This window comes from Hemicordylus capensis, chromosome 1 (genome assembly GCF_027244095.1).
Source record: "Hemicordylus capensis ecotype Gifberg chromosome 1, rHemCap1.1.pri, whole genome shotgun sequence".
NCBI lineage: Eukaryota > Metazoa > Chordata > Lepidosauria > Squamata > Cordylidae > Hemicordylus > Hemicordylus capensis.
The window spans coordinates 285,737,247-285,764,977 of record NC_069657.1 but is presented as its reverse complement, the minus strand read 5'-3'; the positions used below and the strand labels follow the sequence as shown (position 1 = coordinate 285,764,977).

Genomic DNA, 27,731 nt, shown 5'->3' with positions numbered 1-27,731 from the left:
TTACATGGAACCAAGAAGACAAGGATTGAAGAATAGAGCAATATCGGACCTCTGAAAAGTATAAGCATGCATATGTATTCAGTACTTGGTTTGGGCCCCTTTTGCAGCAATTACTGCCTCAATGCGGCGTGGCATGGATGCTATCAGCCTGTGGCACTGATGAGGTATTATGGAAGACCAGGATGCTTCATTAGCGGCCTTCAGCTCTTCTGCATTGTTTGGTCTCATGTCTCTCATCCTTCTCTTGGCAATGCCCCATAGATTCTCTATGGGGTCAGGTCAGGCGAGTTTGCTGGCCAATCAAGCACAGTACACTATATACTTTTCAGAGGTCTAATATTGTTCTATTCTTCAATCCTTGTCTTCTTGGTTCCATGTAATATTCTAATTTTCTGAGATTGTGGATTTGGGGTTTTCATGAGCTGTACGCCATGATCATCACAATTATAACAAATTAAGGCTTGACTGATCTCGCTTTGCATGTAATGCGTCTGTCTCATATATCAGTTTCACCTTTTAATTTGCATTACTGAAATTAATGGACTTTTGCACGATATTCTAATTTTCCGAGTTTCACCTGTATATTTTGTGGCAATACTCTAATCTTCCAGTCCACTGTTTCAAGTAATCTTATTTATATACTTATATAGAACTGTAGTAGGAAGTGAAAACAGGAAGCATGTCAGTGTAAAGTATGCATAGCTGATCTTCCAGCATTCTAGAACCTTGCTTCCACTATCACGAGAATATACTCCCAAGCCTTCCAGAAGGTCAGGTTGCCTTCCGTGCCCTTTTGCAGCAAAATGCTCAAGAGAATGAAGAGCACTGTTAAAACAAAACCCTTTTGTTTTGTATGTTGGTTCTTGTATGTTGGTCCTTGCTTTGATTAGGCTATGCAGTTAGCACTATGATTAGCACTATGCAGTTAGCACTTTGATTAGCACTATGCAGTGCTAGACATTTTCTCCTCATACCACACACAAAAAGAGGGGGAGAAGTGGAGTCCACACTGTGAAAATATATTGATTTTTAAACAGATATCTTGGTTTGTGATTTATCCACACATTCACTTAAAAAAAAAAGACTGCTTTTGCAGTCCAGTTCAAATCATGTTTACTCAGAAGTAAGTTCTATTGATTTCATTCAAACTTAACTTCCAGGTCAGTATACTTAAGATTGCAGTTTTAGTCCCAAAGTGGTTCCACGTGTCTCTGCAGGTTGAGGAAGAACCATTTTCTAATATGGGCTTCTGTGAAGAAATCAATTGATTCTATTATCTCTTTAAAATGATTGTGCTTTATTTCCTCTGGGAATTGTGAGGACATATTTGAGGAAAAAGTAATTGAATTTTCAAGGGCTATATCTTTCTTGGGTTCTCTAGCTGGACATATTTCACTTTGGGCTACCCCATGATGGCAGGCAGGAATGTGTAAAATATATAGTGGTATCAGATGAGTTTAAATGTTTTATAAAACAGATAAGATTTAAAAGCTTTTGCTGAAATCTAACTAGCTTGAACCTTAATGTAACAGATTACATCATGTCAAAGTGATTTTCAAACACTGTGACTGACATCCAGACTAGTGCTGCACTTGTGCAAACATGTACAGCGGTTGGATTCAAGTGAGAAGTATTTCAGTGAGAAGTATTTCAAGAGATCTCTTTGCAATTTTTAAAAATGATTATCATTACCCTTGGTCTTTTAAAATTGATTGGGCTTCTAATAAAACATCCATAAATATTTACAGTCACCTTGAGCTGTGTCTGTTCTCACTGACCCTTTGGTGAATGCTTCCTGGTTTTTATGTGTGTGTGTTTTCTGGCTTGTTGCACAAACACAGCATTCATGGAAGTGCAGCTTTGAGCTTCTGCTCAGGTATGCAACCTTGTTGCGTGTGTGCATCTTTGTTACTCTAGTGCAGTGTCAGTCTGGATGTCAGGCATTGTTTTCATTTCCCATAACATTCTATACTAAAATACCTTTGTGTCTTTTGATAGCGTTTTCACAAATGGAGATACATTAATTCAACCCATGAAAATCCTCATACCCAAGTTTACAATGAAAAGTTGGAATGGTGTCCTTGGCCTGATAAATGAAAAAGTCTTTCCTCGCTCTGGGGGTATTCAAAGGTAAGTACTGTACCCATGAATACAGCTAACCAAAAAGCGAGATTAAAAACAGCCTTATATTTTAATAGTATATGAGGCTATTCCCACGATCAGGCAAAATTGGGCTAAAGGAGCCTAGCCCGATTTCTCCTGATGGTGAGAACCACCAGGCTCGCAGGCGAGCCCAGTGGCTTCCAGGCGGTTAACCCACCAAACTAGCCCTTCCCTTAAACCAGGGTTTGCGGAGCAAGCGCTCCGCAAACCCATTTTTTTAATCACGAGTTGCTGCGCTGCGGCTCTGCACCGAAGCTACTCATGAGGAGACCCCTGACTAGGAGGCTCAAAAGCAGCCTCCCGGCTCGGGGGTCTCTCCAGCATGCCCTGCGCACTCGTGCAGGGCATGCTGGAGCTTCTGGGGGCCGAGCAGCCCGCAAACTCCCCAGCCCCCGCTTGCTCTGCGACAGAGCCAGCAGTTGGCAGAGCCAGCAGCAGAGCCAGCAGCCCAGGGCTGCCACACTGCTCATGTGTGGGGAGAGCAAGCTAAGCCCGCTCTCCCTGCTAACCGCCTAGAGGCTCTTCTCACGGATCCTGAGAAGAGCCTTCATGTCTTCAGAAATCTCAGGGCAATAGGGACATAATGTTTAAGGGCCCCTTTGTGCTTTTTTTGATGGAATTACTATGTAGTTCTTACTGGTTGACTGGTTGTATAGGATCTGGAAGTCTTCTCTCAAGGTAGTCTTTTGTTACAGATATTACATGGCTTCAGCTAGTGCGCCAGCTGCGTCCCTTTCTCGAGAAGGCAGATCTGGCAACGGTTACCCATGCCTTAGTCACGTCAAGGCTGGATTACTGTAACACGCTCTATGTGGGGCTGCCCTTGAATAACATCCGGAATCTGCAGCTAGTGCAAAATGTGGCAGCTAGGGTCTTATCCGGAGCTGCCCAGTGGGAGCACATCACACCCATTTTGAAAGAGCTGCACTGGCTACCAGTTTGTTTCCGGGTCCAATTCAAGGTGCTGTTTTTGACCTTTAAAGCCCTTAACGGTTTGGGCCCAGGGTATCTGAGGGACCGCCTGCTTCCAAGGGTTGCTGCCTGCTTGACAAGGTCATCTGAGGGGGCTCTGCTCCAGGTGCCGACAATGAATGAGGCTCGGTTGTCGTGCACGTTTGACAGGGCCTTCTCTGTTGCTGCCCCCAGACTCTGGAATGCTCTCCCAGTGGCTATTCGCTCCTTGGTCTCCATCACAGCTTTTAGAAAAAGTGTAAAATCTTGGCTTTTTGCCCAGGCATTTATTTGATTCTCCGCTGCTGGTCTTTATAGTTTTTATTGCTTTTATGCTTTTGTTTTAAATTTTTTAATCAGATATGTTTAATATTTCCCCCCCACTTAATATTTTAATTGTGTCTTTTTTACCATCTTGTGTTAAAATTTTTTTTTGCTGTAAACCACATTGGGATTGCTTTAATGAAAGGCAGTATATAAATTTAACAATAACAATATCACATTTTTCAAGCACTCAGTGCTGCTGAATATGCCATTCTTCTCCCAGGTAATCCAGCAACTGGGAGCATGTGCTCTTTCCCCTCCATTCTCTCCTCTTCAAACCTACTTCAGACTAGTTCTACTCTTTATAAGAGAACCATAGTTTTCATTAGGTTTCCACTGGTGTATATATAATGCAAAACCATTGTTAATGCAGAGAAAAGAAGGGAGGAGGGAAATCTTTCTGAAGCTGGAAGGATTGAGGAGGAGGAGCATATACTACCTAAGCTGGTTTTCGGTTTGCAAACCCTGGTTTCCAGGAAGCCAGCATTAAGTCTGCATCAAGTCAATGTATTACTGGAATATTGCTTTATTGCTTCAGAAAATTAGAATTGAACTTCAGGTGAAGCACAGTATGTGTATTTTGCTTTTTATTCCAGAATTATAGTAGTTAACATGATTTTTTAAAACTTTTTTGTTAAATGTGCATTTTGGAAGGATTATATCCTGCTTGTAGATTCAAGATAGTTATTTTTTCTCAATGTGCTTATAGGTTGTACACTTTAAATGGTCATTCTGTACGTGGCCCTAATGAATTAGAAGATAACCAATATTATGTTGGATGTGGTAGAGAAAGATTTCAAGCTTTGCCATACTGGAAGAATCCTAAAGTTCCTGAGGATGTTCGGCGGTAAGCAGTCTTGATATCTTTGTTTTTTAATGAAGGTTATGTTGCTGTAGTGCTGAAAACTGTGATCTTGAACCGAAAGAGCTCTATATACTGTGGTTTAGAATAAGGATTTGTGCTGATCTGAACTGCAGTCCAAGCTACTTTAGTGGAAATAGGTTTTCTTAATGAAAACCTTCCCTTTTGCCCTGGATGGGAAGGCCAACATTATACCAGTGTTGACCAGATTAGTGGTTTTACATCATCTATCAATATCCTTTCAGTCCTAGCTTCTTTTGTTATTTTTTAATTTATTTATCAATCATATTTTATACCTCCTGATATGTACATCACTCGGTGGTGTAAATTTAAAATATTGAAAAGTTAACACAGATTAAAATACACAACACAATAAAACAAAAGCATAAAACAGTTATTAAAACAAATTATTCAAATTAGTTCTAATTAAAAGCCTGCAAGAACAGGAGAGTCTTGAGGGTCTTCCTGAAAACAGAGAAGTTTGGTTGGTCTATGGATCAGGTTTTATTTCTGCTTTCCAACCTGATCTTCCAATTAGATTAATATAAAGTAAAACAAATTCTTCTGGTGTTCATCCCACAACCTAACTTTCCAAGGTTGTGGTTCTTTGTTATGGGGTAGGTTTTTATTTTATTCAATTCAGTTCAGTTCAGTTTATATACCATCTTTCTTAAAGTGGCTAAGGGCAGTTTACATTAAAATCAAAAACACATAATAAAACAATTAAAACTAGCAGATGCGGCGCAGAGTGTCTGCACCCTCTTTCCCTGGATGTCTCTGACACCCACATGGCCCACTCCCCCCCCCCCGCAGTTTCTGGCTGGCTTTCAAGCCGGCCTGTCCCCTCCCCTCCTGCTGCCACCTCCTTGCTGACGGGACTTCTGCTGCCTCCTCACTGCCGCCGCCTTGCCACCGCCTCCCCTCCCCGCCACAGCTGGGCCCGTTGCCGCCGCCTCTCCTGCCTGTCCTTGCGTTTCCTCATCCGAACAGTTACCAACCGCTGCCCAGCCAATCAGGCGCCTCCTTTGCCGGCACGCATAGCCTTGCCACATCCCCACGAATTGGTGGTGGCTGGCTAAGAGAATTAATTATAACTAGCAGACCCTGCACAGAGCATCTGTGCAGTTGTGTAATGAACCTGTGACATCCCCCGCAGCTCGCTCGCTCGCCCTCCCCCCCGCAGCTCGCTCGCTCGCTCTCCCACTCCCCCCCCCACAGCTGGCCGGCCAGCCGACTCGCTCTCCCTCTCCCCCCCCCACAGCTGGCCGGCCGGCTCGCTCTCGCTCCCCCCCCCCGCAGCTGGCTGGCTCGCTGCCAGTACCAGCATGGCCGCTCATTCCCCTGTCAGGCTGCTGACAGACTCAGGCCTGTCCCTTGCCCTTCCTTCTGTCTCTCTTCCCCCTCCCTTCATGTTTTTTCTTCCTCCCTCCCTGAGTTAACAGATTTTGTTCATCTTGTTTCCTCATCTAATTCACACAATGGCATCCTCCTTCTCCTGAAGGGGCTCTTTCCTCCCTCACGACCTGTCTTTTTGCAGACTTCCGCCTGCTATCCTTTTATATCCAGAACATCTTCGGACCAGTAACAGCTGCACTCCAACTGACCTTAACCATCACAGGCCCCTCCTCCTTATCTGCATAGGGAATCCCCGCTGCCCAATCACCATGGTGCTTCTGCTCTCACAGGCTCCTTCTCCCTATCTGCATATGGAATCCCCACTGCCCAGTCAGGTGCTTCTGCTTGCAAACTCAGCCAATCGCCTCCTTCCTATCACGTCGCCGCACATGGCCCGTCTACAAGAAATAAGTACTGTATATAGATGATTGATGTATGCAGTTTGCATATGTATGCAGAAAACAGTTTGTTATGAAGTAACTAACAAATACAGTTTATTATTATTAATTATTATTAAAATCAGAAAACATTTAAACCAGATTAAAACTCATTAAAGTTAAAATTCAAACTAGATATCATTAAAAGCCAGGCTAAAAAGATAGGTCTTTAAGGCTCTCCTGAAGGTATCACATGATCTCACTCTCACAAATTATTCTTTCATATCCTCCTAGCTTATGGGGTTAGAGCTGAGGGCAGCTCATTTTCAGGAAACACTTGTCCTAGTGCATACGTCAGTGTATTTCCATTTGCTCTGATTTAGCTCAAGATGTCCATCCCTGAAGGTCAGTGAGATCATTTTATTAGAATGCTTCTGCCTCAGACTCCCTCTGTCTTTAGTTGAGACACATCAGGTGACTGACTCCTTGGAGCTCTGCCCACACTTTCATTAAGCCTTATTATCTTGATATAGGCCTTGACTAGATAGTTCTCTATAATAAGTTATTCATTCTCTGACTGTCTGTGCTTTAAATAATGGTTACTGGCTTTTTGTACTCTAGATTATGTTATAAGTGTCCAGTTTTTGATGAGTACAACTTTCATGCATAAGCTCTGAATGTTCGAAGAAGCCGGATCCACTGGGTTTGAGTTGAAGAGTTCTGCTACCTACAACATTACTGTTTTCAGTTGTGCATATGACTGAAAGGGCAGCTATTATGCTTTTGTTTCAGATAAATCTAGACTCTGCTTTGAAACTGCAATAAGGAGGGGACAGGACTGTATAGATAGTGTGGATCTATCAATGAGCTCCTTCTGTTCATTGAAGGAGTGTTTACACAAATGGTCCTTCTGTAAGCAGAAAGGGCCCTTGTATAAGCACAACTCCACAAACAGAAGTAGTTCTAACGATGGAGCAGTACTCTGCAGAATGTTAGGCTACTCAGAGCTCTCTTTTCCTTTTTGTTGTTTAGCATTTCTGGCTGAATTTTTGACAGCCGATTTGTGCCATTTAGCAAATGTTAGCAAATCTGAGATCGCAGCAAAAAATGTATTATCAGGGCTGTATGCATTCTGTACATTGACAGTTTTGCCTCACTAGACAGAAAGGGATAGAACCTTACAGAACAGGGACAGAAACTAGAAGGGATAGAATCTAACAAGCTAGAAAACCCAGGAAGACCAGAGTCCTCAACAGAAACTCTGTGAGGGCAGTACAAGGCCTGAAAGGAAGTGTGCTACTAGGAATGTGCTATTGCCCTCTTGATCAAAACTCTGGCAGTGACTGGGGCCCCATTTGCATGTAATGCCAAACTGGAGTTTAATGGGTCAGAGGTTGGAATTCCTGTATGTCCGAAAGCATGAAACAGCGAATTCGTGCTCAGAGTGACCTGCGATTTCCCTTGCCAAACTCTAATTTGAACCTTCGGTTCGTAGTGAGTTTCATGGCTCCAACCTGAGGTTTGGGAGGTGGCAGTGTTATGTCCGAACACCGACACCACCATAACCACACTTTTGTGCTGTTTCTGGAATCAAACTCATAGAGAGTGTGGCGCAGACCTGCCCAGGAACATTCCTGCTCCATGCCTGCCATGTTTCTTGATGGCCACCTCTCTGAGTACTTGTCCCACCCCCTGTCTCCGAGCTACTCAAGCCATTGCCTGGCAACAGGGATGCTGTCACGTCCCATCCCAAGCTTCTAAGCCTGTCAAATGGGAAAGTCACATAGGGGATGCCCGCTTCCCAATGTGTCCTTTGTCCTCCCCTCTGGTACATAGAAGAAAGAGGGGACGGGATGGGAAGAGGGGCATTATGTGTTTTGTTCACCAAAAATACATTGAGGAAGAAGTATGTTCACAAAGACATGTACTCCCGGTGGCATCATGAACCAGGCAGCTTGAAGAGATCATTGCAAAGATAACATGGCGTGGCAGCCATGTCAGGTTCAAAAGACTGGCCCAAACAGAAATTCTCTGATGGCTCCGCTCTGTTTTTTTGTACAATAAATTTGGGGAAGGGGGACCCAGTCCCTCCCCCTTGGGTTAACACTTGCAGTCCCTAGCCTTACTCATGAGAAGAACCATCCAGCAGGAGCATCATTGCTTCCTTATGTGAGGAGAGCTGGTCTTGTTGCAAGCATGACTTGTCCTTTTTGCTAAGCAGGGTCCACCCTGGTTGCATATGAATGGGAGACTGCATTCTTGAGGACTGTAAGATATTTCCCTTAGGGGATGCAGCAGCTTTAGGAAGAGCATCTGCATGCTTGCATGCAGAATGTTCCAAGTTCCCTCCCTGGCATCTCCAAGATAGAGCTGGGAGAGATTCTTGCTTGCAACCTTGGAGGAGCCGCTGCCAGTCTGTGTAGACAATTCTGAGTTAGACGGACCTATGCTCTGACTCAGTATATGGCAGCTTCCTATGTTCCTATGTAAAGAGAGATTCATCTTATGTGATGAGGATGGATTCTGCTCCGGAGCAGACCACTCTCCCATGAGAGTGGAAGGCCATGGAGACCCACTCACAACTCATGAGAAGAACTCTCCATGGGAACATGGGGATGGGGCTGAATCACGAATAATGTGTGATGATAGTCCTTCTCCCAAGGCCGTTCTCTCATGAGAGTGAAAGGCCATGGAGACATGCATGTGGGCCAGACAGCAGATGCTGCCCAGTCTGCTTGCTCCACACAAGCAAGCTGTGGGGATGAGTACCCGGCAACACCTCTTCCTGTTTTGGCAACTGCTGTGAAGAAGCAGCCCAAGCAGGCCCTCTGCCAGTCCGGTAGCCCATTGAAACTTATCCATGTTTATTTTTGTCCGGCATGGTGACCTTACTCTCCTGGGATTGCTGATAACCGAGGCTCCCCTCTCCCGCGATTCCCCACAGTGGCTGGCCTCTATATGCCGCTACATGGGTCTGAACCCAGGAAATTTGAATGAGAGTGAAGATCTGTCCCCGGTCCCAGTGTTTCCCACTTGGTATCGCCTGGACACATGGAGCGGCAAATTCTCCTTTGGTGCATGAAAGGGTTGGCTGGAGAAGAGGGGGTTGCTGTGCAAAAGTTTTATCATTAACCAGAGATAATAGGTGCCTCACACAAATGGGACCTCCTTTTTTTGGATTACCAACCTCATGAGAGTTCAGTCCTGCGGAGGACTGAAGGAGCCTCTGGACCTCCCCAGTGGACTGGCCCTCTCATGAAAGGGCTAATCCCCGGGTGGCAAGCTAACACGGGGGCAGGGGTGTGGTTTGGTGTCCCTGGACTGCTTGGGCGAGGTCAGCCATCACAAGAGCATCTTTGGTCACAGTGGAGCAGACCCCAGGATCCTTTGGCCTCACTCATACATATTGAGGCTCTTCTCACAATTAGTGAAAAGAACCTCTAGGGCGTTTGTGGGGAGAGTGGGCTTATTCCGCTCTCCCCGCAAACAAGCAGCAGTCTGCTCTGGGCGGCCGCAGTGGCCGCCCACACGACTGCTGGCTCTGTCACGAAGCCGTTCAGGGGCCACATGGCCCCCAGAAGCTCTAGCATGCCCTGCATGAGCACACAGGGCATGCTGAAGGGAGCCCCGAGCCAGGAGGCTGCTTTTCAGCTTCCTGGCCAGGGGTCTACTCATGAGTAGCCACGGCACAGAGCCACGCTGTGGCAACTCATGATTGGGAAGCATGGGTTAGCGGAGCGCTCGCTCCGCTAACCCGGGCTTAGGGGAGGGCTGTTTAAGCGGGTGGCCCGCTTAAGAACCACTGAGCTTGTAGCCGAGCCCGGTGGTTCTCACAATGGGACGAAATCGGGCTAGTGGAGGCTAGCCCGATTTCATCCCATCGTGTGAATAGCCTCATTATCTCTTAGGAAATCATCATGATATCTTCCAGGAGTAACAGAAAAATACTGTCCTTTGGCATCCCTCCATTGTCTGCAATTGTGTTTGTGTGAGACTGTTTCGGTGTGGGGCTCTTATGAGGGCGGCGGTACAATTTATGTATTTATTATTTGTTAATTATTAAAACTTTTATATCGCCCTTCCAAAAGGCTCAGGGCGGTTTACAATAAAACACCATCAAAATCAGTTAATAATTAAAACAAAAATAATAAAGCATAAAAACAATAACTAGCAATTAAAAACATAGTGAAACAACAATTAAATAATCAGAAGAATTTAAAAACAAGTTTTAAAAAGCTGATTGCTGTCTGAAGAAGGGCTTGCATGGCATTTAAAAGGATTTAAATGCCATTCCCCTGCTAAGAGTGGGCGGTCCATTCCGAAAAGGCACGATGGTGCTCGGCCTGCCTGCTTGAAGATTGTGGCCAATGGATGCCACTCTACAAACGTTCTGACACCCACAGACTGTTGTCACGAGTGCTACAGAGCTTGCTCGAATGCAGCCTCGGCAAACAGGGAAGAGGGGGTGGCTCCCCTGCCCGGAAACTGAAGGTTGCCAGGGTGTGGTTGGATAAACATCTGCAATGTGATTCATGGTTATAAAAATTAACCTTGGATTCGGCCTACTCTGGTTTCATGTTGTCTTTGAATGCAGCCTGGGAGTTGGAGAAGGAAATCAGGGAGGCGTCAAAGAGAGACAGAGCTGCAATAATGGGTGACTTAAATTACCCATACATAGACTGGGTAAATTTACATTCAAGTAATGACAAAGAGGCCAAATTTCTAGATACACTGAACAATTGTACCATAGGACAATTGATCATAGAACCAACCAGAGAGAAGGCGACCTTGGACTTATTCCTGAGTGGTGCCCAGGACCTGGTGTGAGGTGTCAGTGTCATGGATCCTTTAGGCAACAGTGACTGTAGTGTGATCAAATTCAGCATATACAGTGAGGGAAATAAGTATTTGATCCCCTGCTGATTTTGTCCGTTTGCCCTCTGACACAGAAATGACCAGGCTATAATTGGAATGGTAGGTTTATTGTAGCTGTGAGAGACAGAATAACAACAAACAAACCCTCAAAAGCCCAGTGCCCAAAAGTCAGCGATGGATTTGCATTGTAGTGAGGGAAATAAGTATTCGATCCCTTCACAAAAGATGTCTTAGTACTTGGTGGCAAAACCCTTGTTGGCAATCACAGAGGTCAGACGTTTCTTGTAGTTGGCCACCAGGTTTGCACACAACCCAGGAGGGATGTTGTCCCACTCCTCTTTGCAGATCCTCTCCAAGTCAGAAAGGTTTCGAGGCTGATGTTTGGCAACCCGAACCTTCAGCTCCCTCCACAGATTTTCTATGGGATTAAGGTCTGGAGACTGGCTGGGCCACTCCAGGACCTTCATGTGCTTCTTCTTGAGCCACTCCTTTGTTGCCTTGGCTGTGTGTTTTGGGCCATTGTCATGCTGGAATACCCATCCACGACCCATTCTCAATGCCCTGGCTGAGGGAAGGAGGTGCTCACCCAAGATCTGACGGTACATGGTCCCGTCCATCGTCCCTTCGATGCGGTGAAGGTGGCCTGTCCCCTTAGTAGAAAAACACCCCCAAAGCATAATGTGCTCACCTCCATGTTTGACGGTGGGGATGGTGTTCTTGGGCTCATAGGCAGCATTCCTCCTCCTCCACACACGTTGAGTTGAGTTGATGCCAAAGAGCTTGATTTTGGTCTCATCTGACCACAACACTTTCGCCCAGTTCTCCTCTGGATCATTCAGATGTGCATTGGCAAACTGCAGACGGGCCTGTACATGTGCTGCCTTGAGCAGGGGGACCTTGCGGGCACTGCAAGATTTCAGTCCTTCACGGCGTAGTGTGTTACCATTTGTTTTCTTGGTGACTATGGTTCCAGCTGCCCTGAGATCATTGACAAGTTCCCCCCGTGTAGTTCTGGGCTGCTTTGTCACCGTTCTCATGATCATTGCAACTCCACGAGGTGAGATCTTGCATGGAGCCCCAGACCAAGGGAGATTGACAGTTATTTTGTGTTTCTTCCATTTGCGAGTTAACGTGCCAACTGTAGTCACCTTCTCACCAAGCTGCTTGGCGATAGTCTTGTAGCCCAGTCCAGCCTTGTGCAGGTCTACAACCTTGTCCCTGACATCCTTCGACAGCTCTTTGGTCTTGGGCATGGTGGTGAGTTTGGAAGCTGAGTGATTGCTTGCTTCTATGGACAGGTGTCTTTTATACAGGTACTGTAACAAACTGGGATTAGGAGCACTCCCTTACAGAGCGTGTTCCTCATCTCAGCTCGTTACCTGCATATAGTGAAAAGACACCTAGGAGCCTGAAATCTTGCTGGTTGATAGGGGATCGAATACTTATTTCCCTCACTACAATGCAAATCCATCGCTGACTTTTGGGCACTGGGCTTTTGAGGGTTTGTTTGTTGTTATTCTGTCTCTCACAGCTACAATAAACCTACCATTCCAATTATAGCCTGGTCATTTCTGTGTCAGAGGGCAAACGGACAAAATCAGCAGGGGATCAAATACTTATTTCCCTCACTGTATGCAAGGAGAGAATTGCCAAGGAAGTCTAACACAGACACTTTGAACTTCAGAAGAGGAAACTTCTCTAAAATGAGGAGTTTGGTGAAAAAGAAACCTGAAAGTGAAGCTCAAGAGTGTCACTTCGCTCCAAAATGCATGGGAATATGGAGATTGCAGAGAAACTAAAAGAGTTCTTTGTATCTGTCTTCATGGCGAGGATACTGACCATATACCCACTCTAGAACTGAGCTTGCCAGGCTTGAAGGCTGAAGAACTGGGCCAATCTAAGGTGATGAGAGAGGATGTTCTCAACCATCTTGAAAAATGAAAAATTAACAAATTGCCAGGCCCAGATGGCATCCACCCAAGAGTTCTGAAGGAACTCACATGTGAAAGTGCTGATCTCCTAGCAAAAATATGTAACTTCTCCCTACAGTCAGGTTCTGTATCTGGAAAGTAGCCAATATAATAACAGTTTTCAAAAGAGGGATCTGGGGGGATCTGGGAAATTACAGGCCCGCTTGCTTAATGTCTGTGCTGGGCAAATTGATGAAAAGCATTCTCAAAGATAAAACTGTTAAGCATATAGAACAGGCCCTGCTGAGATGCAGCATGGCTTCTACAAAGTTAAATCTTGCTTCACCAACCTTTGGAAGTTCTTTGAGAGTGTCAACAGGTGTGTGGATAAAGGTGATCCAGTTGACACAGAATGCCTGGACTTTCAAAAAGCTTTCTGAGAAACTTAGCAGTCATGGGATATGGAGACAGGTCCATGTGTGGATTGGTACCTGGTTGATCGACAGAAAACAAAGGGTAGGAATAAATGGACAGTTCTCTAAATGGCAGGAATTGGGGACCTGCAGGGATCTGTTCTGGGATCAGTGCGTTTTAATAATCTAGAATTTGGGTAAGCAGCAATGTGGCCAAATTTGCAGATGACACCAGACCACTGTTCCCTCTAACAGGGGTTCCCAGATATTGTTCACTACAACTCCCAGAATTCCCAGCTGCAATGGCCTTTGGCTGGGGATTATGGGAGTTGTAGTCATCAACATCTGGAAATCCCTATTAGAGGGAACACTGCACCAAACTATTTAGTGTAGTGAAATCCAAAACAGATTGTGAGGAACTCCAAAAGGATCTCTAAATTGGGGGAGTGGGCAACAGAATGGCAGATGCAGTTCAATGTGCACATTGGGGCAAACCCCTCCCTGCAACTTCACATATACACTGATGGGGTCTGAGCTGTCAGTGACTGACCAGTGACTGGGGTTGTGGTGGATAGGTCATTGAAAGTGTTGACAGTGTGCGGCAGCTGTGAAAAAGGCCAATTCCATACTTGGAAACATTAGGAAGGGGATTGAAAATAAAACTGCTAATATCATAACCCTCTTATACAAATATATGGTGCAGCCACATTTGGAGTACTACATGCAGTTTGGTCACTGTTATCAAGAAGGACATTGTAGAACTGAAAAAGGTGCAGAATAGGGCAACCAAGATTATCAGGGGCCTACAGCACCTTCCTTACGACGTAAGGGTACAGCACCCAGGGCTTTCCCAAATGTGAGAGCCTTCTTAGCTTTTAATGCAGGGATGGAGGTAGTGGAGGGAGGCAGAGAATGAAGCTAACAATGCACTTAAATGCTCCTTGAATATTTGAGCACCGTGGCATTTATGACTTTGATAACAAGGTAGACAATTTTGTGCATCTTACCAGGCCAGTTGCTGTGGAAGTGTTTCCATGTTTTGGGTTGTTGTTTTTGAACATTCATTCATTCATTCATTGGGGTAATTTTTAGCCCACTTTTCAATCAGTTGATTCCCAAAGCAAGGTACGATTAAAATTCAGCAGTATAGTTGAAACCAAACTGTAATAAAACAATTTAAGGACATAGTAAAATCCAAGGCCATAGTAACAGGTGCTAATAATAAACAAAACAATACTACTACAACAATGCTACAACAATACAATACTACAACAATACTACTAAACAATAGTAACAGGTGCTCATAATAAAAAAAGATTGCCTGGAAGACAGCATAATTGCTCTTTTAAAATGGACATGGTCCTTTATCAGCTTTTATTTGAGAAATTACACAGCATTAAAAATAAATATGTTGGTTTAAAAAAACATCTGCTTATCCTTACACCAGCCTTGTGAGGTAGGTTAGGCTGAAAGAAAGTGACTGGCCTCAGGTCACCCAATAAGCATCATGACTGAGCAGTGTGGAAGAAATGCCGCCTTCACGTTGTGGTTTTGATAATTCAAGTAACTGCTTTATTGATACAATGACAGTTTCAGATGAAAATCTGAAAGAGAGAGCCCACACAGGTTACAAACCTGATCAAGCTGCAAAGACCACTTGCAAAGTACATCACACCGTCTTATCTGGTCAAGAGGAAGTTACATAATTGGACTCAAGTTGCTAAAACATTTTCAATCACTTAGTTGGACATTGACACATGTACTTTAAAACAAGAAAGTTACAGACCATATTTACCCTGCATGATTAGATTGCTCTCGACATGATTGTGCAAAGCGCAGCTGCTGTTACTTTCTACTTAAAGCGTTATTCAAATCTCCTTTCCCCCAAAACCTATTTCAAGCCAAAACCTCAAGCTAGCCATTGCCTGCCTGCAGTGCTAAGCCTCTTGTCTTGTTTTCTCCTTGCAAAGCATTTCTGCTCAAACAACTCTAGTATCAAACTAACAAAATGGTTTTGGTATGGTAAAGCAAGCGAAATGACTCTCGCAGCAGCGATTTGAATTTGAGTCTCTATAGTCCTAGTCTGACACTCTAACCACTACATTACACTGAGGTCGTTCTCATGACTAGCTCTACCTGGGCTAGTGTAGCTCTACCCAGATAGATCTGCTATTGAGAACCGCTGGGATCAAAAGCAGTCCTGGCACGCCTTGGTTGGGAAGTCTAGGTTTTTACCTGGTCTGAAAGTGGGGTAAGAGAGTGTCACGCCCTTCTCCCTCAATGACCAGTTGTGTAGGCAGCCGGGCTGCCAACAGCCATTGAAATGAAAGAGACCAGGAGAAGGAGTGTCCCAGCCTTTAATGTTTCCACAATATACCCTGCTGCTCACATGGTGCATTGTGGGATTCTGGAGGGCGAGCATTGTTTCCTCTGCCTCCAGATTGGCTCACCGTTTGCCACAGCAGCAATCGTGTGGGCAGGTGAGCGGTGCGGCTGGAGGATCTCTGCAGTCATGTGGGGGAAGGTAGGAGCGATCCTGCCTTCCCCCTCCAGCCCTCCACAGCCTAGGTTTTATGATCATGTGAACAACCTCACTGTCTTGCAGTGGCAGGCTCCAAAGCATCCACATTTTGACCAAATAAATCTAGAACGGTTGTGAACACATGGTTCCCATGTTTTCCAACCCAGTCATCCATGTGTTCTCATGCAAATCTCAGGTAACATAAAGCAGATTCCTGGGCTTACCTTTTAAAAATTCTTCCAAAGTTCCCCCCCACACCCCCAATCAGTGTTCTCTCTAATTTTTTTTCATCTGTGTATGGAATGAATTTTGTTCTTGCTGGCAGTATCAAGGCAGTGTGTGCGCACATGCATTCAGAGTGGGGCCTTCCTGATTCAACCTGAGCGGGATCTAAAATTAATTGAGTGACATCAAAAAAGTGTGAGTGCACACACACTTTAGAGGGAATACTGCCCCTAATCCCTGCCTCTGGATCCCTATAACAATTAAAAATGTATAAGAGATTACATTAAAAATGTAAAAGACAATCAAGGAGGCTTTTGCTAATAGGTCCCATTCCCTATGCTAACAAAGGTAGCAGGAAGATGCTTGAACTACCTTTGGTTCAGCCTGACCAGTAATTGGGACATTCTTTTAGAGCAAGTCAAAGGCACTTGAGCAATGGATGGAAACTATCTATCTATCTATCTATCTATCTATAATACCGCTTTCCAACAAAGGTTTCCAAAGCAGTTTACATAGAGAAATAATAAATAAATACAATGGATCCCTGTCACCAAAGGGCTCACAGTCTAAAAAGAAACCATAAAATAGACACCAGCAACAGTCACTGGAGGTATTGTGCTGGGGGTGGATAGGGCCAGTTAAATAATCCCCTTGTTAAATAATCACCACATTAAAAGGGTGCCTCTTTGCCCAGTTAGCAGGAAAGGGGGAAGAGGTAGGCTTTTGTTGTCATAGTAACAAACAACTAATCCACATACCTTTAGGCAACTTTGTTGGCTTCTCAAAATGGGGTTTGCAGCTTTTAAAAATGGATGCCAAAGTATCAAGGAAGCTAATGTAAGTCAGGTTCATAACTTTCTTTAAATCTTTAGCTGCTAAACGATATCAGGGAATAGTATAAGAACCCTGTGCTATGTCTCCATAATAGTGTTTTTCTTTTGTTCGTGTTCAATATTGACATTGTAATGGGCTTTGTTTTACCGATTTGATATTGATTGTATACATTGGGCAGTACTTGGGTAGTCTGTGTTACCTTTAAAGAGAATGTGTTTCTTTAGAGTGTTTTCAGTCAAGATGATTATATAACAATATTGAATTTTACACTGATAAATATTTACTCAGTAAATTATATTTTGTATTTTAGGAGTTATTCTGACTCAACTGCACTTCTACAGAAGTCCCCCGCCAAAAAGGTGAGAATAAAATGTTGTGAGACATAATGGCTTAAAACATGTTGGGAAGGGCTACACAATTTATAAACCATGGCTTATTGACTGGGAATGCAAACCAAACCCATATGCTCCTTCCCTCGTCTTCCCTTTCTTCTTTATTTTGCACATCACCAGACATCCTGGCTTGTTAAACCATGATTCCACGACTTGTATAAAGCCAAAACCAGTGGTTTAATTCTTGCTTACAAGCCACATTGTGAAATGACTTTAAACTATGGTTTCATATCCTGGCTTGTGGGCCAGAATTACACCACAGCCTGACTTCACAGGAAGCTGCAGAGCTGTGTTTACCGAAATGAGGACCGTCATGGCTCCACACTGGACGGAGCCAAAGACAGAAGGGCATGTGCAGGCTTAGTTTGTATTCCTCTCCATACTGGTTATGTGAACCAGCCCTTTAACTGAAACCCAGCTGGGCCTGAATGATGTTTCTTTTTAAAATCTGCATTAATGCCTGCCTGCTGCTGAACTGACAAACTTCAGTTGAGTTTTAGTTTGCAAATCCAGGGTGTCATTCGGTTACAATCCCAGTTCCCCAGTCCAAAGTTCTGATGCCTGCATGGAGCTCTGCGTGAGATGTCAGTGTTATTGAAGCTGGGGATTATTATACTGGGATCCAGCTAGTCCTGTGCACCAAAGGGGACTTTGAGCTTTGTTTCCCAAACAGCAGTCCACTGTGCCACATGGCAAATCTCCTACAGGGCATGTCCAAACGTTTGTATACACCTGAAGTAGTTCATTAAATCTGGGCCATTGCTATTAACAAATAAATTCAGCTTATTGGTTATCAGTTCAATTCAGGCTCTTAAACCAGGAACTGTGGAGTTCAGGGGTGATGGTCATCTTCAGGTTGTGCACTGTCTGGTAAGCAGGCAGTGGATGGAGATTAGTTCCTGTTGGGTGTTTATGTGTTAAGGGAGATCTTTAGTGGCTGGAAAAAGAAGGCCTTGCCTAGAGTAGCCCCCTTGTCTCACTTTCTCCCCTGTAAATGTACAGGGGAGAAAGTGAGTTCAGTATACTTCTCATACTCAATTTTAATGCAAAATTTCTGTGAAAATTGAAATGAGATATATACTACAGTCTTATTTTATTTCAAAGGCTGATTTCAGTTTTTTGCCTCCTGTAGCAAACAAGATGCAAATATGTTTTTAAAAACAGTTAATTTAAAAATACTTCCAAATCTTAACATTATAATCCCGTTTTTCTGTTGTGATTGATTTTGGGCCATTTTCATTTGGGTGAATCTTACGTTCTTGCAATTACTCTAGATTTATTTATATTGAGAAGGAATAAAATGTGAGATGGGGAATGTTTTAACATCAAATGTCGAATAGTAAAAGAAAATGACATTTGTGAGACATCCTGGGTTGCCTAAGGCTTCCACATTCATGGCTGAGCCGGGTTTCCACCAGGGACCTTCCCTCAGTCCATAGCTCCTGCTCAACCAGAAGGCTGCAACATCTGTATGTAACTGAAATCAAAGGAGTAGACTGTGATGATACACAAGTGTAGAAGTAAAGTGGTCCTGAGCAAATAGCATCAGATCTCTAGATAAATTCTGATTCCATCACTTTTCACCACAGGAGTTTGCGCTTTAACTGTCTTTGCTGAACAGTGGAGATTTTCAGATCAGCAGCAGGGTAGAGCAGTAGAATTGTTTTTGCTGCAACTCAGCTACTTCTCCAGAAGTTACTAGATGTTGCAACTGATAAATTAGGATGTAGCCAAGTACAGTTTATGCCGCTATAAATTTGTTAGGTCTAAATGCAAAATGACTCTTGGTAGTTTTTCCTGTATGCAAGTAAGTGCATATATTTTCTCTTGAAGCTGAGTTATGGGAAGAACTTGCAAGGTAATTAATACTTGGTGTTGTCTATGTAATAAAGACAGAGTATATTATTAATCCCAATCCATCACCCTCTCTGGCAGCTCTTTGAATTTCCCCCCTCCCGATAGTGTGATGCATGAATATGTGTCATAGTGTCAATGCAATTGCACCCTCCCTCATGCCAGTGTAGGTAGCCAAGACCTGGCAAGTCCCAGACATATCTGACAGCCAGAGAGATGCAGTGCTAGAAAACAGCTTGTGACTCTTAGTCAGGAACGTAATGGCATCAATAGTGGTACAAACCGCACTTGGTATTATGCTCTTAGGTATTCTAGGACTTATAGGGCTTATCTGTCTCCACTGGTGCAGGGGAGGGAAGAGGTTAGTGTAAGGGCAGTGGAGTACTTTTGTGGATTACATCCTTGTTTACCTGCTTATTTTGCTTTTGCAGTAGGCTTTTAGGGTAGTAAAACTGTAGATGAAGAAATGGTTCAGAAAATAGCAATAGGAAATGATTTATGTATTCCATTTCTGTATTGTATACTGCCATGTTAATATTAAAACCTGTAATGTAAAGAAATAGTTGCACATGCATAGATTTTTAAAACTTTTATTCATTTATAACATACATGTATTTTGCCTAACATAATTATTAAACAATGGGCATAATTTGAACACAGTATAAGACACTTTTTTTTTTGGCGTTGGGGATGGGGACCCATCTGTAAGAAGTACTGAAAATCCCCCTTCCCTAGAGAAATGGTGTCATAGATGAAAAGATAAGGTTAGCATGTGGCTTTTGTTTCATGGGAGCGGGGTGAGTACATCATAGGGACATACTAATAAACCATAGCAGTTGAATACATTAAGCCAGACCACATAAAGTTCAGAGAAGAATGTATGCTTCAGAGCTGACATTTTAGATTAGTAATTCCAGGGACAAGGGAGTATCTCACAATAAATGTGAAACATTCCCTGTCATCAATCAAGATCATAAAGAGGCTATATCAGAGTTCAAATGTTAGTCAATCTTCCATTTTAATAAATGTTGAGATTACAAGTATGTCCTATGATGGAGACCACTGGCTCCCACTCGAATGATGAGATTCACTTGGGGGAAACAGCCAGATGTCTTTTGCATGCACCTTCAGTTTTGTTATACCTAGATGGATTGATTTAGACTAGATCGGTACTTTCCTTCATGTGGACTTGCTGAACAGTTCATCCATTTGGCACTTCAAACTATTTTTTCTGGTTATCAAATGATTTTGGAATGGTTTTAAAATGTACTGAGAATTCTTCCAATCAGTTTATATCATAATGTGGTTTCATTTAAAGTAGGGGTACCTGCCTCAAAAGTTTACAAATTTCACCTACAGCTTGCAACTGGTCAATTCTCATACTATCCAATGGAGGACTGTTGTCATGCCTCGGAGGATTAGGTCATTCCCCTTTATGAGCCTGTGGCAGAAGGGAGGTGGTGGAGAGTGGCCACCTGTTCGTGGAGAAGATATTTTTGCTGCAGGAAGGATAGTGGCTTTACCAATATAGGAGTGAGGCCATTAAAGGAACAAATGAATAGCTGATGAGAAGTGAGAGGGGAAAGGCAACAGCACACAGTGAGGGCTTACGAAACTACCTTCTACTGAGTCAGACCATTGGTTCCTCTAGGTCAGAATTGTCTATACTGACTTGCAGCAGCTCTCCAGAGTTTCAGATGGTGGTCTTTCTGGAGATGCCAGAGATTGAACTGGTATCTTCCGAATGAAGAAAATATGCTCTACCCTTGAGCTGCAGCCCCATCCCTAGGGCTTAGATTTTGTTGCTGTGGTTTGCTTGTGTTCCAGGCATCAGCTCTATGCGTTCCATAGTATTTTGCTCAATGACAATAACCTGCTCAATCCCCAGTAAAGAGAACTTCAGGTGAACCCTTCTATCCGCGGGGGTTCTGTTCTCTGCTACAACTGCAGTTAATGGAACGGTGGATACCGAGTCATTGCATCAATGGGACCCAGGGGGTTAAGTTCCTGGCAGGAGGGCGGGGAAGGCTAAAAAATGCTAAAAGCTTGCTAAATTCAAGAAACAAAGTGTTGTACTATGCTCTGCAGGTCCCCAGATGTCCAGCAGTGCTCCTCCCCCATTCAGCCATTGCCCAATTCCACTATTTTTTGGTGAAAAATTGTGATAATTTTTTTTCATGCAAATGAGCCACAAAATGGCTGCTGTGCTCAAAATGGTGGTCAGAAATGACCTCGGAGGTCATTTCTGGTCACACTGAACCTGCAGATTTGCAGAATTAACCTTTTTAAAATGTCATTTTTCTGCATATGCCAAGGTTGGGTGTCAGTTACCTGATTGCAAATATGCAAAACCACGGATGTCGGATCCGCGGATAGCGAGGTTTCCCTGTACAGACTTTACACATTTATGTCCCACTCTTTCCCCAAGGAGCCCAGAGTGGGGTACATAGCTATGTTTTTCCCTACAATCTTACCTTATCTTGTTTTATTGAAGGAGACAGGCATGGTATTTGAAGAAAGGTAGAGCTTAGGGGTTTCCCATTTAACACTCAATTTCTCAGAAAATATAAGCACTGCTCTGTAACAAGGGTAGCTGGAATAATCTTGCACATTGTGATACTGCCTGAAGTTTGCTAACTGACCATCCTTGATTCAAGCATCAGCAGTTATTTGGAAAAACTGTAGCTCTATTTTGCCATTTCTACAGTGCTTTTACAGAAGTTGTAATATGCTGAGTAATACAGAAGAATTTGGGAGAAGTGAAGTGTGGAGAACCTGAGTGACATCTGCACAAGTTGGTCAAAAAAGGCTCCATTTTGAGGCCTAAGCTTCATTTCAAACAGTCTGAAATTGCTTGGAGTTGTATGTCTGTGCTGGCAAATCAGTTATTTTGTTGTCTAAACTAGGGATGTGCAAACAGGTTCGACCCTGAACCAGTTCGATGTCAAACCGGTTCGTTTTGATGGGTTCAGGTCGAACTGAATCCTTCACCCCTGGTTTGGTCCAACATCGGACAGAACACCCCCGATAGTTTGGGGGATTCACGATTTTTTTGGGGGGTTAATTTCTTTTTAACCTTTCTCCCTTTTGGGGGGAGTTCCTTGGGGGAGTAGGGGTGGTCTGCTGAGGTTCCCCCTCACTCTGTCGGACTCCGTAATCACCCCTCCAGCCTGTTTGGCCGGTTCTTTGGCCTCTTCGGGCCTCTGTAGTTTGGCGCAGCAGCGAAGAAAATGGTGGCTGCCGTTCATGTGCAAATGACCTCTGTGAGGCCTGGCATGTCCCAGGGCCTCGCAGAGACCATTTGTGCATGTGCATTGGTCACCATTTTGGGCAATGTGCTGAGCTACAGAGGCCTGAAGAGGCCAAAGAACGTGCCGGAGGGGGTAATTACAGAGGCCGTCGGGGGAAGGGGGACATCCTGTTTCGTGCACATCCCTAGTCTAAACAGCCAAGCAGTGTTGAAAGTGAAAAAGGCCAATTCCATGCTAGGGATCATTAGGAAGGGGATTGAAAATAAAACCGCTAATATTATAATGCCCTTATACAAAACTATGGTGCGACTGCACCTAGAGTACTGCGTACAGTTCTGGTCACCACATCTAAAAAAGGACATTGTAGAACTGGAAAAGGTGCAGAAGAGGGCAACCAAGATGATCAGGGGCCTAGAGCACCTTTCTTATGAGGCAAGGCTACAACACCTGGGGCTATTTAGTTTAGAAAAAAGACGTCTGCAGGGAGACATGACAGAGGTCTATAAAATCATGCATGGTGTGGAGAAAGTGGATAGAGAGAAATTCTTCTCCCCTTCATATAACACTAGAACCAGGTGTCAACCCATGAAATTGATTGCTGGGAAATTTAGGACCAGCAAACAGAAGTACTTTTTCACACAACGCATAATCAACTTGTGGAATTCTCTGTCACAAGATGTGGTGACAGCCAACAACCTGGATGGCTTTAAGAAGGGTTTGGATAACTTCATGGAGGAGAGGTCTGTCAACAGCTACTAGTCAGAGGGCTATAGGCCACCTCCAGCCTCAGAGGCAGGATGCCACTGCATATCAGTAGCAGGGGAGTAACAGCTGTAGAGAGGGCATGCCCTCAACTCCTGCCTGTAGGCCCCCAGTGGCCTCTGGTGGACCAGTATGTGAAACAGGATACTGGACTAGATGGGCCTTGGGCCTGATCCAGCAGGGCTGTTCTTATATTCTTATGAATATTCTGGGGATGGCTAACATGAGTTACTTCTACACTGTGATAGCCCAATATAATGTCTGTTTTTCTGCATTTCCAGTGGTGATTGCAAGAATACTTCACAGGTTTATCCCATTTCCTCTCTAAATCTGCTCCTTTCCCTAAATCTCTTCCAAGGAGATTTGCTCCTACCATCAGCATACACACCATGCTAGCCCCCATGCTTCCAAAGCACAGATGCTCTTGTGCAATGACGTAAATACTTTTTGAGCTTTTCTGCATTCTAGAAGCCCCTCTGTTAAAATAGAAACCTATCCCTGGCCCTCAGTGTTAGGATGTCAGCCAATGTTTTCTGGCTAAAATAAGGAATGGAGTTTGCTCAGTTCTCTAGTTTACTCTGGGAGATGAGTGATCTTATGGGATGTTTCCTCCAAGGAAGGAAGCACAAGGGACTTACAGGGGAGGGGGAGGTCTCTCCTTAGAGTCACCTTTGTTTTCTGCAGGTTAAGGTGTGCTTGTAGCCATTTTCACTTAACCGATGACTTGAATTTGGATTTTTATTTTTGTTTACAATTAAGAAGCAAGGCCACGTGGGATCCTCACCATATATTCAGGTAGTAAAACAATTGCTATTCTTTTCCTTTGGAAATGTTTTTGCTGGTTGTTCTATCCTTATTAATTTGCTTATAATATCTGTTTACTGTGTGTGTGTGTGTGTAAGTGTAAGTGTAAGTTTTACTTTTTTACTACAATGAGACCATGCTGGTAAATTATCTTTTCTCTCCAAACTCTACATTGTTGCTGATTCTGTGTTTTTAACCCAGAGATTTCACTTCAGGAGTCAAAAGGAGTCCCTTTTTAGTCTCACAAGTCATGGGGTCCAGTCATTTCTTTTCTATAAGATTCTTATCTAACCTTGGTTTAATTGTTGTAGGTGGTGGCAGTTGGTTGAGATACAGAGAGATTTTGGGGTTCCTTATTCACTTGAAGGTTACGACAAGCTGTGGTTGACTCCAAAGTCTCCACATGAAATTCTTCCCAAATTGTGCAATGTACTTGGCTTCAGCCAGCAGAAGAATTATATCTGGAAGTAGGAAACAGTTGTGTCTCAATGCTGATTCATACCTTCTTTTTCTGTTATTGAGAACTGACAGGTTCAGAGAACTGCCAGCTACTGTTCCCCAGGAGAGAGAGCCTGGTTTCTTACTATCAGTTGCAGTGCCAGTTACAGAAGGAGAAAAGATTTCTTAAAATGTTCCCCACCCTCTCTCTCTCTATATATATAATGTATTTGTTCAGCCTTTTATATTTCCTATTGGCCCTTGCAATGACCCCCAAGGCAACTCACTACTAAAATTACAAATAAAAACACAACAGGTCATATTAAACTAAAAATCAAACACCTGTCAGAACAGAACAGTATATAAAATAGAATGTAAGGAAGATGACACTTCAGTCAGCTAATATTAAGTGCCTGGCTAAATAAAGATGTCTTCAACAGCCAACAAAATGCTAGCATTGAAGGGTGTAGATGTGCCTTGTAGAGCAAAGAGTTCCAGAAGCAGGGTACAGAAAAGGTTTTGTCCTGCATCCCTGGCAACTGGAGTCCAGTTACACAATTTCTGATAGTTAAGGAACATGGAACAAGACATCCAATGCACAATGTAGCCGGTGGCGGAGGGCAGATTCACATGGCTGCTGGCAAGTTTGGTTCCTGGGAAAATGTCAGGAACCGAGAGCATGTGCTCCTGTCAGGAGTGTCATGCAAACCCACCCAAGTCCGATCCCCAAGCTGCTCACCTGATGTTCTACCAACTTTCTCCATCCAACATCAGATCTTGGTTCCAAGCGGACAGAAAATGTTGGGCGAAAGTCAGTAGAATGTCAGGCAGATTGCTTGGGAGTCGGACTTGGCAGGTTTGTGTGACACATCTGCTGGGAGCATTCTCTCTCCATTCATGACATTTTCCCGGGCACCAGACTTGCCAGCAGCCATGTGAAGTTGCCCAGATTAATGAGGTGCAAGGTAACCTAATCCTAAACCATTCAAGGATTTAGGTTTGTTCTTGTTGTACTGGCACACAGTCCTGAACCCTCAATGCCTCCCTGTAGTTGGGTAGAGCAGAGAAGTGGAGCAAGCAGATATCCAGCAGAAGGGAGGTATTATGCTCAATTTCTTTCCTTCATGATCAAGAAAAGGTTGCTGGAGGGTCACTGCAGCTCTGACCAAGGAAGAAACCAATTGGAGAATTCAGCATGTTTTCTCTCCTTTCCTGAATAAGTAGTATAGGCATAGTGGATGAGGGCAGAGGTAATGCTACTGATTGCTTAATCATGGTTAAACTGTCAGGCATTGAGGTATGCACAAAACCGGTTTGCCTGGTTCGGTTCAAGTTTGAATTCGGCTTGAGCCACCAATTCTGCCACCAGTTCTCTGGCTTGAATATCGGTTCTGTTGAGCCGGCCTGTGGTTTGGCCTGAGCTCAAACCATGCTAGAGCTGGTTTGAAAAGTTCGGCCATAGGGAATAATGGGGATTCAAACTGGCCCATAATTCTACACAGCCAGCACCCAGGGGCACCAAAAGAAGTGGGATGGTAGGGCCCCGGTGCCAACTACCACCCAACCTGCAAGCCGTAGGGCACTCAGGTATGTATTGTAGATTCTCGGTTGTGAAATAACATAGGGAATCCCTATGAAGAAGTGTATCCTATGTGCACTGTGTGTACATTCTTGGTTGTGAAATAACTTCTTCAAAAGGTTTCCTTCTGAAGAAGTCATTTCTCAACTGAGAATATACACACAGTGTAGATTCTTGGTTGTGACATAAGAAGTTATTTCACAACCGAGAATCTTCAATACATTAAAATTCCTAAAATATTTACCTGAGTGCCTTACTGCCTTGTGGGCTGGGTGGTAGTTGGCACACGTGGGGCCGCTAACACCCAACCCATTTTGGTGTCCCTAGGCACTACCTGCAGGGAATTATGGGCCTGCTTTGAATACCCATTATTCCCTATGGTTGAAATAAAAACCAGGAAAATCTCTAAAAATCCTCTTTTTAAAAAATCACCTGAGAGCCCTACTGCCTTGTGGGTTGTGTGGTAGGCAGAACCCATGATGCCCTGCCACGCAACCCACTTTGAAGTACCGAGGTGCACCGCTACCCAAAATTCCAACCACAGACTACAGGGAAAACACAAACTTAACCAGGGCTTCAAGAAAGCAGTGCACAAACCAAACTAACAACTACAACAAACTACAAACTTAGACTCAGCAAGCCAAACACCTACCTACACACACCACCACCCAAGCAGACCACAAACCTAACTACAGACCCCACAAACTAACCAAAACTTGACAAACTAGAAACACAAACTACAAAAACAGCAAGCATGTAAAGAAAAACTAAAGAAGAGCTTAAGGAAGTTTGACCAAGCCAAAAGTCCCCCCTCACCAAAAAGAAATTGGAAATAAAATACAAACAGAGCGAAAAGCTTCTCTCTGTCTCTGTTACTCAGGCCCAGTCATTCACGCAGAGCAGTTAAAAAAATAAAATAAATTGCAGCAGGCAAAGAGCACCGAGAACAGGGCCAAAGCCCCAGAAGGTGGGCCCGGGCCCAGATCCTGGCTGGCTGGCTAGCAGGCACAGGCAGGAGGAGGAACCAGGAAAAGCTACTTAAAAAATATAAATTACAATCAAGCAGCTTAAGGGAAAAATAAAATTAAAGGAAAAAAAAAATTGGCTGAAGGACCAAGAGTCTGGGTGGCTGGGGCTGGGCAGGCAGCAGGCTGGGCAGGCAGCAGGCCACAGGCACAGCTCTGCTTTAAAATAATAAATACAAACAGACAGCCAGGGAAGACAACATCCAAGAAAAAAATATTAGGGAAATAATCCAAGCAGCAGGCAAAGGCAAACCTCAGTGAAGATCAGAGACTCCACTCAGCAAACGCAATCAGGCAACAGCTCTCTCAGCAGTTCCGAGAAACAGTGATTTCATAAGGCCAGGGGATGTCCTTAAATACAATTTGAATCTCCCTCCTTTGCTGCTGCAACCCCCTCATCCCTCCCCCCCCCAGCCAATGGGGTGACAGTTGCCACAACATTGGCTCTAAATGGCGTGATGGCAAGCCACCCAGAGCAGAGGAAACATCTGGCCAGTCAGGGCAATGGTAGGGCAGCCAATAGGGAGAAGTGACACATTGTGTTACAAAATGGCCACCCCCACTCACCCTCCACAAAATGGCTGCTCAAGCCATCGAGCCACTTTCGAGCTGGCTCAACTGAACTAGGCTTGGCTCAACCTTGGACTGGCTCCATTCTTTATGGGCCTGGTTTGTTTTGAGCTCGAGTCTTCAAGCCAAGCTGGCTCAATTTTGATCCGGTTCACACACCCCTATTCAGGCATAGGCCATGAGATGAAATGTGTTCCCTCCCATAC

The 27,731-nt window shown here is 44.1% G+C and overlaps 1 protein-coding gene across 14 annotated transcripts in view; it reads left to right on the top strand.

Moving 5' to 3' along the window:
- DCDC2C (doublecortin domain containing 2C) overlaps positions 1-27,731 on the top strand; it is an 86,362-nt gene that overhangs the window by 15,084 nt on the left and 43,547 nt on the right. For 12 of the 14 annotated variants that reach the window (XM_053285930.1, XM_053285931.1, XM_053285933.1 and 9 more), the window contains 4 exons: positions 1,999-2,130; positions 4,148-4,285; positions 17,161-17,209; positions 23,869-23,904. In XM_053285930.1, the coding sequence (XP_053141905.1) occupies positions 1,999-2,130; positions 4,148-4,285; positions 17,161-17,209; positions 23,869-23,904 (355 nt within the window). The remainder of the gene's footprint in view (positions 1-1,998; positions 2,131-4,147; positions 4,286-17,160; positions 17,210-23,868; positions 23,905-27,731) is intronic. The other 2 variants (XM_053285927.1, XM_053285929.1) reach the window with 2 other exon arrangements.